The sequence below is a fragment of the Grammomys surdaster genome, unplaced genomic scaffold, assembly GCF_004785775.1.
Source record: "Grammomys surdaster isolate TR1022 unplaced genomic scaffold, NIH_TR_1.0 223, whole genome shotgun sequence".
Taxonomy (NCBI): Eukaryota; Metazoa; Chordata; class Mammalia; order Rodentia; family Muridae; genus Grammomys; species Grammomys surdaster.
The window spans coordinates 433910-448573 of NW_021604668.1; the positions used below are offsets into that span (position 1 = coordinate 433910).

The 14664-nt window shown below is 35.8% G+C and overlaps 1 protein-coding gene across 1 annotated transcript in view; it reads right to left on the reverse strand.

Annotated features, from left to right (window-relative positions):
• Nucleotides 1–800: 800 nt before the first annotated feature.
• Nucleotides 801–14664, reverse strand: part of Macc1 (MET transcriptional regulator MACC1) — an 89141-nt gene continuing 75277 nt past the window's right edge. Inside the window, exon 5 of the mRNA XM_028773206.1 lies at nucleotides 801–2443. Coding sequence (XP_028629039.1) covers nucleotides 2231–2443 — 213 coding nt within the window. The 3' untranslated portion in view covers nucleotides 801–2230. The remainder of the gene's footprint in view (nucleotides 2444–14664) is intronic.

Genomic DNA, 14664 nt, shown 5'->3' on the forward strand with positions numbered 1-14664 from the left:
TTTTGATGCTTTAATGATGTCAAAGAGAGACTGTAAGTGCCTTATTAATTCTATTGACTTCCTGCCAAGTAGGAAAGTCAGTTTGTGATTACTGAATTAATCTATTCTGATTAGGAAAATGCATCACAGCAAGGATATTATAAAATGCAGAAAAGAAGGAACAATTTATAAAAATACATAAAAACAAATTTAAAGGACAGACTGAAAGTGTTTTTAAAATTACCCTGAATAAATAGAAAAAGAAATCATGAGGTTTTCCTTTTCCCCACTTCTTTATGTGTTCACTTTACATTCTAATCATAGCCCTCCCCACCCCATGTGAGAGGTAGGGAGGGGAGATCATGAGGTTTATTTGTGTGTTGATATTTAAACCACTGTTCCATCCTTGAATTACCAAAATGATTTTTATTTTTTTAAAACTGCTTAAAATTCCCAACCACAACCTTCAGATGTCACAAGGTACAAATCTAAATTTTTTTGTTGGTGGTGGGTTTTTTGTTTGTTTGTTTGTTTGTTTGTTCTTACTACACTGATCAGCTAACAAGGTCTCTGTGTTCTTAGATCTTGCAGCCTGGAAAAATCCAGATACTAAATTCTTGCTATCCCTTTCTAAACTTCTCAAGTTTGCTGACACACTAATAAGATTCCAACAATGTTCTAAAGAAAGCAAAGTCACTATTTCAAGTCACTGTGCCCTAGGCTAACAAATTGGCTGATTTTTTCCTTTTCTTTCTGAATATATTTTCAACTAAAATAAATTTTGTCCTTGAACTATAAGCCCTTGGTCAGACTGTGTCATCTTCAAATAGATAGTGAATGTCATTAAGATTGTTCTAAACACTAGCTCAAAATACTTTTCTCAGCATGCAGAATACCTTACAGTATGAATACTAAAAGCTGTAAAATGATTGTGCTTTTAGTTTTTACAAAAAAAGAAACATGTTTTATTCAGAAATCCACAAATAATACTTTATTCAGCCTATCCAAATTACCTTGAGGCATATTATTCCTTTCTAAGTGCTAAAGGTTTTAGTGACCTGAATATAGCCTCCTTTCCAACTACTTTCAGTCTTGTCCTTTTACCTTTACATCTTTATTTTACCCCTGTCCCTCTATCCCTAACCCTGAGCTTTCTGTCCATCTTCTGAAGGATCCAATGATTTCTAGCTCCCACCCCTCCTACTCTGCCAACAACAAGTGCAATGCTTAAGCCTCTACAGGGTTATCACTTGCTTCTCAGAAAATCCCGCTGAATCCATTCTCTTCCCCATTCATATGATATCTTCTACTCCAGGCTCACAACTCCTCCATTGCAGCTGTCATAGTAGATGTCATTTTACATTTAATGTTATCATTTTTTAATTGCCCATCCCTATCATTAATAGCACTGAAGCCATAAATCATACATTCTTCCTCATTATATCTTATATCTCAAATATCTGTATGCCAATCATTATATTCAGTCTCTTTTAAGAGAACTATGATAAGTAAAGGAAGGCTCAAATAACAAAGACACTGGCAGCCATGCAATGATTGGACAGAGACGATTTTTGTGTCAACTCTGCCAATCATTAACATCTATACTGACTCAAGGTCTCACCTTAGCCTTGTTTTGCACAAGTTTTGTAATGCACTTTGTACACACACACACACACACACACAGCATGTCTTCATGTCAGCACATACACAAAGATGTCAGTATCTTAGGATTGAATGTGTTTTGGTGATAGTAATTGTTTGTAATAACACTATTAAATACCCTGATGGCTAAAGGATTATTTTGCATTCTGGTGATGGGAGAAAACTTTAGATTAGATATAGTCCCAAGATGCAGAAAGTAGCTGACAAGAATTCTTAATGCATGTTTGAAGACATTTTTTCTGATGGTGTCATAGTTCCTTCTGGTAATTAGTTAAAAGATGTTCAAAAAGAGGAACATGCTTTTCAGATTTTCAAAAAGAGGAACATGTTTTTCAGTATGCATTTTTATTATTTGTCCTTTTCACTATTCTGCTATGTGGTATGGTTTTTCAAAAATTAGAACCGTTTTTTTAAGGCAGAAAATTTACTTTACGCTAGTCTCATGGGTAGTCTTCCACCTTTGATTTGTGCACTCAATTTTCCAAATATAAGAGATTTTTATGAGTTCATTCTCCTTCTCTGTCACACCCCCCCACACACACACACACTTCTCCTTACCATTCTTCTTGCTCCCCAAGTTCACTTCATTCTATATTTCCTGAGAGGTAGAGAAAGCAGTTACTCTTAAAATCTCTAAAGAATTTACAAGTATTAAAGTTCCAGTTAAATCTCTCCACCGTTTAGTGACAGGGTTTTTCATTCTGTCCAAAGCTGATTGAAGGTCTTGTAACACATCTCTGTAGCTATTTCCATAGTGAGAACTCCATGCATAGAGAAAATCATAGGCAGGTTTCCACATCGTCTATAAAGAAAAGAAAATAGATTTAAGTGAATAACAGACAAATAGCAGAGAGAGAGAGAGAGAGAGAGAGAGAGAGAGAGAGAGAACAGAGACAGATTTTTTAAAGACTTAAAATAAAATGAAATGCCTTTTATGTGAAATTTTGATGTTGTAAAAAATAACCATTTTCTATGTCCTGTGTTTCTTTTTTTAATATAAAAGCAGCTTAAGTGTGAATTTTTTCTCTTGATCTACTATCTAGTATACATGTCAATATAAAATTCTTTGCATGATTAAAATTTTATTATGTATGTGTTCATTGTCTTTGGTGGTGGTGGTGGTGGTGATGGTGATGGTGGTGGTAGTGAATGCATGCCACAGATGCATATGGAAGTCAGAAGATAATTTTCTGAAGTCAGTTCTCTGCTACCATGTGAGTACCAGAGATCAAACTCAGTTGTCAAGCTTCATGGCAAACCTTTACCTACCAAGCCATCGTATCAACACCATAATCTTTTATAATGACAAATACAATTGAAATAAACCTTTAACTCTCCAACTTCTAAGGTTAAAGGTTGTTACAAATATGTATTTGTGTTGAGTTTAATGGTATTACATAACATGACAATGTGCTATCAAATATGCTTTGCACTTTTAATTCATTCTATTTCAGCAAATGTGTACACAAGCAAAAGTGTAACTTGATGATCAATTCAAAATAAAGGCAAAATCATAGTTCATTACCTTGAATACTTACTTTTATGGTACATTTATGACCCAAAGAAAGGCCAACATTCTATGTTTCTTTACTTTGCTTCCCCTGAGCACCTGCCCACACCAATGACATCACTGTTTCCATAGAAATAAATGTACGTCAAAGGAAAGCTTCACATACAAGCACACAGTGATGGTTACCAAGGCAACAGGCTCAGAGGGAATGAAGACAAAGGCAAGCCAAATAAGACAAATGGAAGAATACAGACACATATACAGGTCAACATGAATTTATTTTAAGAAAATAACAAACCATACACGTATAATTAGAATATTTGCAATGTAAACTTTAGAACTCATTACTTATTTGGGCTCATCAAATTGACTTCTTTGTAATTCTACCACTTGTAAAATGTTAAGAGTACCACCTTTGAGCTAAATATTGGATAGGATTGCTTTCTTAAACTGTTACCTCCATTAACATTAATATTCCATGTAATTGAATATAATTTTTCACTTGTCTTCACTATCATCTATCTAGTCTATAATTGAAGTGGAAAGAATTAAATCTCTATAAGATACTATTATATTTTGTTCCAGTCCACATTAAAAAAAGCTCAAGGGGGAAATATGATGTTATTTGTTCAAGGTGACATTTCTGAGGAGACATAAACACCCATTCCCTTACTTCTCTTGCAAAGGACAATTCTGAAAAATAGAGAATGAAATGTAATTATCAAAGACATGACATGGTAAGGTATAAGATAAAGAAACAGAAGTCATCTTAGACCAGTGGTTCTCAACATGTGGGTCACTACCCCCAAAAGACCATCAGAAAACACTAATATTTACATTATAATTATTAGCAGAAATAAAATTACAGTTTTGATGTAATGATGAAAGTGATGAAATAATTTTATGCCTTGATGTCACCACAACATAAAGAACTGTATTAAGGGGCTGCAGCCTTAGAAAAGTTGAGAACCACTTCCTCAGAGTTTTGTATAAAAGCTTTACCCTCACCAATCCTGCTTATGAGTATTTGTATCTTCTGCCACTTAAATAAGGACAATTCAGTATCCTCTTTTCTGAAAGTTTTTGTTGAACACAAACTACCTACACTTACTGTTACTAGTATTAGTTCATCAAGAAAGGTAAATTAAGCCATATTAATAGAGGCTTATGTCAGGCTCTATCTCAATTGTCACTTAGATGAGAGATGTACTAAACAGGAGATTAATCTCTGTGGATTTATATGGTCTATACATGTTCTGAACTTATATTCTACATTGAATCCACTCAGTCACTAATACTCAACTAGCTGAGATAATACTTTTCAATTTTTCATGTACTGTTTAACATAATGGTATGCATATTTAATGGACCCTCAGACAGTTCTAAGATTCTTTATGACCGAGTTAAGGAAATATATTTGGAAATATTTTCAACAGGCAGTAGTTGGCAGTGATGAGTAACATGTGATACAGCACAGATTAGCATAGAATACTATAGAAAGCAGGTATTTGTTGGAGATTTCAAATGAGTAATTTTGACATTGTTTACTATGATGCACATACTAATGGGCAGTTAACTTTCTGCCACTGACTTTCTGAGGCAGACAAGTTCTGCATGCCTTGTCTTTCTCAAACACAGTATATTAGTATATACAGAAAAGCCCTGAGGTACATATGAATCAATACATAAATTAGATGACACATGAATTAGAACCTACATCTCTCCATACATTTGTACAGAGTGCAACATAAACCCCTCACATTTGCCAGTTTGTACAGAGCACAAAACATGGCAGCCAGCCCTAGAAATTCAGAGAAACATGGATTGATTATTGAGGTATGATCTCTATGTAAGCCTTTTGAAAATACAAAGAAAGCTCCCAAGAGTACCTAAGTTAATCAGAAATGTAAGGGAGGATATTGCCTTAAACTCATCTGAGAGCCCCTGAAGTCTAAATCATACTCAGACAGAAACGGGTATAATAGTCTTAGGATGGAAACAACAGGACATAGATAACCTTTCTGATTTGAACTAAAATATGAATGGGATTTTCCATGCAGGAAACTAAGCCTGCATCTGTCTTCAGTATAAAATCTGATTTGCTATACACAAAATCACTAGTGGCTTTCAACCCAGTTGGAAGAAAAGTACAATCATACACAGTGTAAATATGGTAAATACATCTTTGTCCCCTAATTATTTACTTAGTAAGTCAAGATTCGCCAGGTACATATCCCTTCAAGAATTTTTGTTATGACAAGGCATAAAATGAAGAATAAGCATGCTTCTTGCTTTTTAGAAGCTTACAGATAGGAACAAGGCTACTAGTTGTACAACATTAGCACAAAATAGGTGAATAGACATGACTTGTAATTAATAATTTAAAAAAGTGTCTATCAATTGACTTGCAATAATCAATGTGAAAAAGACACGACTTTCTTTTCAAAAGGTTTTATTTTGCTTTTTTGTGTATGAGAGTTCTTCCTGTATGTATGTATATGGACTATGTGTATGACTGGTACCCACAGAGGACATTAAAGGATTTTGAATCTTCTGGAACTGGAGTTACAAATTGTTGGGAGCCACAGTGTGGGTTCTGGGAAACAAATACAGTACTCTGCAAGAACAGCCAACACTTTTATCTGATGAGCCACTCCTTCTGTCATAAGGGATGACCTTGCCATTAAATAGGGAGTGATACACTGTAAGGAAAGTGAGCTTTGCTGCCAGAATCTTATGGTCACATCCAAGTTCCATTGTTTATTTGATAGTTCAGTTTGAGCTTTAAATTTTTAAAGCTATAAAATATGTACAATAATTCCCAAGTCTTGTTTCTTCACTAAGGAATCTCAAAAAGTACCCATATTATAATTTACATTTAATACTTTTTATTATATATAAAGGAGAATAGGTAAACTTTTAATAGGGGCAGGATAAAGACACTCCTTTTAGCCCTATGGAATGTGAGCTAACAGACAGGGGCTATCTGATAAGAACTTACAATGGACAGATTACCTGAAAGACATCAATGGTTGAACATCATCCACTTTGTGGTGATCAAAAAAGGTGAGTAGAAGAAAATATCAAAGAAGAGAAGGCAGTGTGTGGAAATTTATACTTTAAAGTACACTATAGTAGATACCAGTAAGATAAAGAAGCAAAGGCTAGAGAAAGAGTAGAGTCAGAGTGCAGAACAGTAATAATGTTTCAAAAAAGCAAGTTCACAGCTGTCTCAAAAGGATATCTAGTGGCTTGTCTGGAGTCAGTTCCACAGCCCCAGCCCCACATAGCAGGCTGTGTGTGTACATGTGTGTGTTTGTACTTAGTATTAAATTGGTAAATTAAAATTGCCCAATCTGAGAGTATCTATATTGTGGAAACTAGCAAATGCAGTGATTGACAGGTTTCCCCTCTTACAAAGCTGGCTGTTAAATTTCACCACCATGACACAGAGGGCAAACTTTTCTGTCTCCTCTCTCACATCTTAAAACATCAAGTAATATAATGAAACATGTAACCCAGGCAAGTAGGGATTTGGACACTTGGCCCATCTGTGGTAACCCTGAGATATCAGTGTGAAGTGCATAAAGGGGAACATGCTTTGGCTATAAAAAAGTACAAAGAAACAGAAACTACCAAACAAATAGATCACATATGTAATTCGAGTGTGGGAAGAAGAGAAATGTAACCAGAGGAATAGTCAGCAGAAAGTGAGTGAAATTTTTTAAAGAAAAGAATAAAAATAAGCATTCTATAAAGAAAAACAATTTGTAGTTTAAATCCTACCTTTTCCAGATAATTTAAGATTATTGAGGACTAAGGAGATAGCATATAAAAAGAAATTCAAGAAGAAAGGATAATATTCATTAGCCAGAAACATAAAGCAAAAGGCTGCTTGAATCATTTTGAAAAGAAGATCAGTAATTGTACTAGTTACTTTTTCTGTATCACATGTTTTTCATGTGATAAAATGCATGGCCAAAAACAATTTAAGAAAAAATAGTTTATTTTACATAAGATTCCAGAGGGCTAGATATCCATAATAGTTGTGGAGGTATGACAGCAGGCATCTGGAACAAGAAGCTAAGAGATCACAGCACAACTTCACATGGGAAGAAGGGGAAAGCAAACTTGGAATGCAACAAGGCTATACATTCTCAAACTGCCCTGGATGATGAACTTCCTCCAGCAAGGCTCCATGTCCTAAAAGTTCTATCCTCGCCTCCCTGCCACACAGACACAATAGCATCAGCAACTGGGAACCATAGTGAATGAATATATGAGCCTATGGGGAAAGTCCCCATCTAAACCACTACCATAATTAAAGGGACAATTAATCGTGAAGATGAGAAAGCACACAGTTCTGCCAACAGCTATAAACTGGATATAGTAAGAGAAACACTGGAATTTAAGAACTATGTCATTCCTTAGTAAAGAAATAACAGCAGTGTCTAACTTTTCTGTATTAAGCTTTTCTTTCACAAAGCCATCTCAGAATGGTCTATTCAGTTCTTGTCTCTTATGGAGAAGATGTATGAGACTTGGATCCAAATCCTTTGATATTAATATTAAATGTCCACATTTAAATTTCAGAATTTATACTTTATTTATACTTGCCTCCAGAAAATGAAAAAAATATAAAGTCAAAAGTGCAGATGACTTACATGTATCAATTGTGTGAAATTCTATATTAAAATATAATACAGCCCCAGGAAGTTCACAAAAGGTTCACATTTTCTGAGAAATTACAGGGAAAATAAGGCCTTCATCCCAGAAAATGATGGAAGGGACATGTGTTGAATCAATAATTTTTATTTTATATCAACCTAAGTTAAACACCAAAGATGGGTTGTAGATTAACATGACCTCCACATTTCTCTTACCATATATCTTATCCAAATTTTAAAAATAATTTTCCAAGTTTAATGTTATGACTAAGTTAAGATATCAAACACTGTTCTTGTGCTCTAGAAATCAAAAGGAAAACTGGGGCTTTGGTTTTGCTGAGTCAGTCTTAACCACAGAGCAAATTTCCTTAGCCTTTTCATCTCTGTCACAAACATTGGATGCACAGCTCCACCCATACTCCTCCTCTGCTCTCAGATTTCCTTTTTTGTGTGCATGTATATATGGTGTGCATTTATATATATATATATATATCCATATGTGTGTGAGTATGCAATACAGGTACACTTGTGTGTGAAACCCAGAAGTTGAGATCAATAGATAATATCCAACATTGTATATTAAGACAGAGTTTTTTTCACACACTCCCCTAGTTTAGCTAATCAGCTTGCTTCAATGATTCTCCTTTTCTACATTGTAACTGCTAAGGTTGTAGGCAGCTGCCATGCCCACCTGGCATTTGTATGGAAGCTGAGGTTCAGTTAAGAATTTTGGTTCTCAGGCTAATTGTTAAAGTCTTTACCCACTGAGCTATTTCCCCGGCTCTTTAGATTTCTTAATGTTAATTTCCTGGCAGTATGGGCTCATCCTGGAGTTGGAAACATGAGGTTAATGGAGGCACAACACTCTTCATTGTTCATCCATGTTCTCCCTTCTCTTTACACACAGAGCAGCATCAAAAGATTTAGTCTATTAAATTAGGTGGTTTTCTAAAGCAGCAGTATATGTTTGGGAGAAATAATGTCTTTCCCTTGGTTTATCTTCTCAGCATTAGTGGATACAGCAAAAGTAAGAGAGCAATGAGGACATAATATGTGGGATGAAATGAAACAAAAATAGAGACAAGAACAATAAAGTTGCTTATTCCTTGAACCCAGTGCGACTCATTAGATAATGCACCAGATGATAAAATACAGCAAGAATAGGAGCAATTCAGAACTGAGCATTCCAGTCTGTCTTTTTAGCTCGTAAAATATAAATAACATAAAGAATGTAATGGATTTTAATTACATTTGGATAATTGCATTTTGCCACACTAGAGGATTAATAATCCACCTACTCATAAAATTATAGGAGCAGCATTTCATTTTAAGTACCATTAGCTGCAGGAGTATTGAGGCATGTTTGCCTTCCTAATGATTATTATATGTCTTCTCAGTTCAGAACATCATTTTCAATATCCAGGTAGGCCTTATGCCATCTCTGATTATTTAATATGTAAATGCTGTTAAAAGGAGGTGGTTGTTGTCTTTGAAAGAGAAAGAAAGCTAGATTCCTGCCTGAAATTACTTCTTTGTTGTAGCCTAATGTCAGATTCCTACCTGAAACCCACTTCCTTGTCCTTGGACAATGTCATATTCCTGCCAAGCAGCCCATTTCCTTGTCCTTGGCCCATATCAGATTCTTGCCAAGCAACCTCAAAAGCTCTCTGTCTCAACCCCCTTTTTATTTCATAAACAAGACTGAGCCTGTCTTACTTAGGTCATTCTGATAAGAATACCTTCCTTACCCATCATGGAACATGCAGTATCCAAAGCAATGCATTTATGTCTTAGGTTGGTAAGGCTCTTTGCAGAATCTTACTCATCCTTGGCTAGCCAGCCTGTTAATTTAATAACTCTGTCTGGGGGTTCCATTTTCAGTTTCAAGCCATGTATGTTTGCTGCCAACATGTTGATGTTGTTAAAGACAAGCTTTAACACAATGGGCAGGAATAAAAGTATTTCCAGGACACAAAGAGCTAGCTTGATCAAGATATATATTCCATCCTTGACCAAAATAGAAATACTGACCTCAGGCCATGGATAATTTTATAAGTAGTATCTGCTGCATCAATGTTCAGCAGAGCAGCATTCTTTAAATTCATAAGCTCACTATGCAAAGTTAAAACATCCAAAGAGGTGTTAGAATTATGGCAAACACACTGCAAGTGTCTTCAAACTTTTTCCTAATTATAATGACTACCACTGTAAATTTTAAAACTAACACAAATCCAATGGTATTTGGCATGACATTCGAGATGGCTTTTTACTCTTAAACTCTGAACCTCCCTCCAATAATTTGAATAGCATAAAGAGCATCAATCTGTTGTTCCTAATGCCTATCTAAATCCTCTCCTATATTCAACACATTAGTAACATTTTTTTTGCTAAATGGTTAAAAAAGTAGCTGTCTTAACTTCCTGTGGCAAAGCGATTGCAGAAGCATTGGTGCCAGCAATTAATGAATTAAAGCTGTTATACCAGCAATAATCAAGCCCACTACACTCTTGCTTCTGCTTAAAGCCTGACTCACTTCTTCCAGTACTTGCAAGCTTTTTTTTTTCAGAAGACCAAGGTCCTATGATACTCAGGGGGGAAAAAAAAGCTGGTTGATAAGCCTCTGTAACTGACATGCCAGATTTCAATACACAAACACAATAAGAAAGTGGTGTACAATCAATGCAACTTACATTAAATACTGTAGAAGAAACAAAAGTAATTTTAACTTGACAATTAAAAGAGCCTTAATACATGTACTAATACTTGTTTGAAATCCAGATCCTGCCCTAACTTTATCTCTTGCTAACATAACAGGCTAGAACAAACAAATAATCTCAGGCAGGAATCTAAATATTAGGCTAGAACAAAAAAGTAATTTCAGTCAGGAATCTATATTTTAAGCTAGAAAAAGGAAGTAGGCTTCAGACATGAAAATGACTTTGGGCTAGGACAGGGAAGTTGGCTCAGATATTTTGGTCATCCTGATAAGCCCTTAGAAACAGTGATCATGGGAGTGATCACTGAACTTTGTTCATTGCCTTGCTTGTTCTTTGACTATTTGTGGTTATTGTCTTGCTTATTCCATGACTATTTGCATCTATTGTATTGCTAGTCCCTCAACCTAGAGCTGACCTGAATACTTGCACGTAATTAAAATAGTATAAAAACAAAAAGTAGGAGGGGGGATGGGATAGGGGTTCTCTAGAGAGGGGAAATGAGGAAAGGGGATGGCATCTGAAATGTAAATAAATAAAATATCCAATAAAATGTAAAAAAGGAGAGAAGAGAGCAAGAGAGAGAGCAAGCTAACTCCTCTGGGGCATCTTACTTTTTCCAGACAGATACTGTTTGGTTAAAATCTGAACTAAGATTCTCTTGAAAAGCAGAAAAATACTGGTCTTGGAGTAGCCAGCCTGTTTGCAGTAAAGAATACCCTTCTTGGATTAATAGTGAACTAGACAATGATGGAGTACCCATTTCTTGCAAGTCATTTACTCAAATTAGTCTATCAGGAGATAGAAACCTGCTAGGTAAACCATTCTTGTGAAATTCCTAGTTAGGGAGACTCCTTATTGCCTTTTTCCTAATAGGTACACTCATTCCTTGAAGACACATCTGAGTGTCAAAGTTTGGAAAAATTAAGTTTCTCTAATCCATTCTTTCCTATGTAAATAGTAAAGCAGGTTCTGGGAAATATGATGCCAAGGGTTTAAAAGTGCACATGCTGTGTTGGAAGTTAGCCTCTTGGCTGTGTAGCACCAGTATATTTGATAAGCTATAAATTTTTCTCTGGATAAAATTTTTACTTTTTCCTGCTGTCAAAGAAACTGTATCTTACAAGTGCCATGAAAGCATCATTAGGCACATAAAGCAAAAGAAGTAAAAATTTCTCATATATATTAGGTACTTGATCACAGGTAATTACTGTTGAGTTTGAGGCTTAGTAACAAAATCACAGTCACATATCCAGGCAAGAATCCAGGTCCCTGAATTATAAATCATAAATCCACCTTCATTTCACTAAAGGATCACAACAAATTTATTTTATTATCAAGTAGCTTTTAAAAACATTTCTGTTGAGTCTTACACTTAGCTGGATTTGGTTTTTTAAAACCACAGAACCCTTTCACTCTAATAACAGATTTGATAAAGAAAACTTGAAATCAGGTCTGTGAAATGTATCTTAATTTAGAGAATGCTTAGCTATCAACCTCTGAGTTCAGTCTTTACTATCACATAAACATGTATACGGCACATGCCTACAGTGAAAAACTTGGAAAAAAAATAAGTTCAAGTTACTTTTAGCTGCACAGAGAGTTCCTGACCAATTTCTATGTGACACCCTATCTCCAAAATATTTATAAAATACAAATATGACTGTGACAAGTTTCTAATTCAAACGCCCAAAGTCTGAGAGAATATTCTATATACTCTGTCACTAGTAGGTGACTTTCCACAGAATACTTTCCTCTTTAAATAAATGTGTGTCTAACTGCACAACAACAAAGGTTTACGTAGCAAGGTTGCAACAGCTCCAGATTTAGATAAATAAAGAGACAACAGAATACCCAAATAAACACTTTCAGAGTTATCTATTAACCAGATAATTCCAATGGTCCAAGAACAACCCTTGTATCTTTTGTCAGAAATATTTTCCAAGGAAATTAAATGTTAAGCCCATAAGGAAAGCAGATCTGCTAAAACTTTTCCTCATTTTTTCCCATATGTTAACAGCCTGCCAATTTTTCAGTACCAAGACCCTGAAATCACTCTGACATTTTCCTTACCTACATTCTTTCTCAATCATGTCACTAAAAGTGGCTGCATTTGTTTCCTTTTCTAGAAAAATCACTCAAGGTCATAGCTTGTCAAATCCACTCTTTCTCTTCAACAAAACAATAGATACTATATGTTTCATGATGACAATTGTCATCAAATATCACAAATATTTTATATTTGTCATCTGATCATCTAAGCACCTGAAAAGATAGTGCTATATGACTCAGTTAAAAAAAAAACTCAAAAATTTTTCCAAAGTTAGGGGCTAACGAACAGACTAATGGACCAGGAATCCAGGATAGGTAGCTTTACCAGAAGACTCTTGCCTATTTGCAGGGAAAACACCACATCGCTCTCTTCTACAAATGACTTTTTGTCAGTGCACTCCTAGACCTTATTGCTAACAGGAGACCAGGTCCTCTCAGTAACTGAAAGGCTAGTGATTCTTTGGTATCAGGAGGTGCCTCCCAACTTCTTCTGATCATTTTGAGTTTTGCTTAATCAGTCAACTCTGTAAAAATTCATCTTCTGTCTAGATTAGTGGATGGGACCACGAGTGAGAGAGACAGGGTTCAGACCTCTGTCACCATGTCACTCTGGATGTTACATAAATTCACTAATACTCAGAGAACATGTGTGTAAGAAAAAGGTTGATTCTAATGTCTTACTTATTTGCAGAGATTAATGAAATATGTGAAGAAGATTCTCATATGACTGACACAGTTATTTTCATTTTTATGGTATCATGTACTTCCCAGTGGAGATATAGCTCAATAGTAGAGCTTCTTTAATTTTTTTTCCATTTAAAAATTAAGTTTATCCTAAAAAGAAAAAAAAGTCTTATTTTACTTCATTCTTTGTGCTTTGCAGTTTCTGAGCCAATGCTAAGTAAGAACTGATTGATTCAGAACGTCTATTAAGAGTATAGGAGCAAAGATGAAGAAAACACTAAAGAAAAAGATAATTGGGATAAATACAAAACAAGAGTAAATTCTATATAAAACCTTCATTTACATATAAAAAACTGACTTTTTTCATATAGACAGACAATTTGTCTGTCTGTCTGACTATAGTTTAAAACACTTGGATAGAGAGGCTGTATGTTGCAGGAGATACTTAAAATGACTACACCGATTCTGGCTTGTAGTTATGAAGCAGCCACATTCCTGACTAGCCTAGGCCTGAGCGGCCGTGCAGGCAGGCCAGAAGCACTGGCCCTGCCACCCATAAGACAGCAGCATGGGAGATGGCTCTGCCAATCTTCTATGCTCTCTCCACAAGGTTGGGCTGAGCCCAGACCATCCCGCCATCCACGTGGTATCCAGTAGAAATTAGACTCAAATGCTTAATGATTAACCAAAGGCTTTATATGTTTGGTAATGCTCAATAACAAGATGCCACACAATTAGAGGTGTAACCCAATACCCAACCTAGATATATCAACTGCCTTTGACTGCTAGAGACACTCGAACATCCACTGACATTTTCCCTCTCTCTCTCCTCTCTCCCCTCCCTCCTCCTTGTCCTTCTCCTCCTCTTCCCCTTACTCCCCCTCTTCCTCTCCTTACTCCTCCTACCTTAACTCTTCCCAACTTGTGGAGAAAATTTCCCTCTACAACTGTATGCCCATACACACTCTTTTACTTATTCCCTTAAAAGAAAGTCTTTCACTAAACCTGGAGGTTGACTGACAGTCAGCCAGTACCAATGATTCTCCTGTCTCTGCACCTTACTCCTCTGGGATTACAAGCAGATGAAGCTGCCTGTCCATATTTGGTTTTTCATATGAGTGCTGAGATTTAAACTTAGAATCTCATACCTATACAGTAATCACTCTTAACACACTGAGCCATCTCTCCAATTCCCTAATCTTGGTTTTTGAGAAACTGTCATTGGTTGAGCACACCAACTAGGTTTGGGCAAGCTGTCGAAGAGGCTCTAGAGATCTACCTATCTCCATCTTCATCCTTGACTTTAAAATGGGCTACACCTCTCCAGGAAAAAGACATCGGGACCGGTATGGCCCTCATGCCTCGCTGGACAACGACAGGGGGACCAGAGCCATTA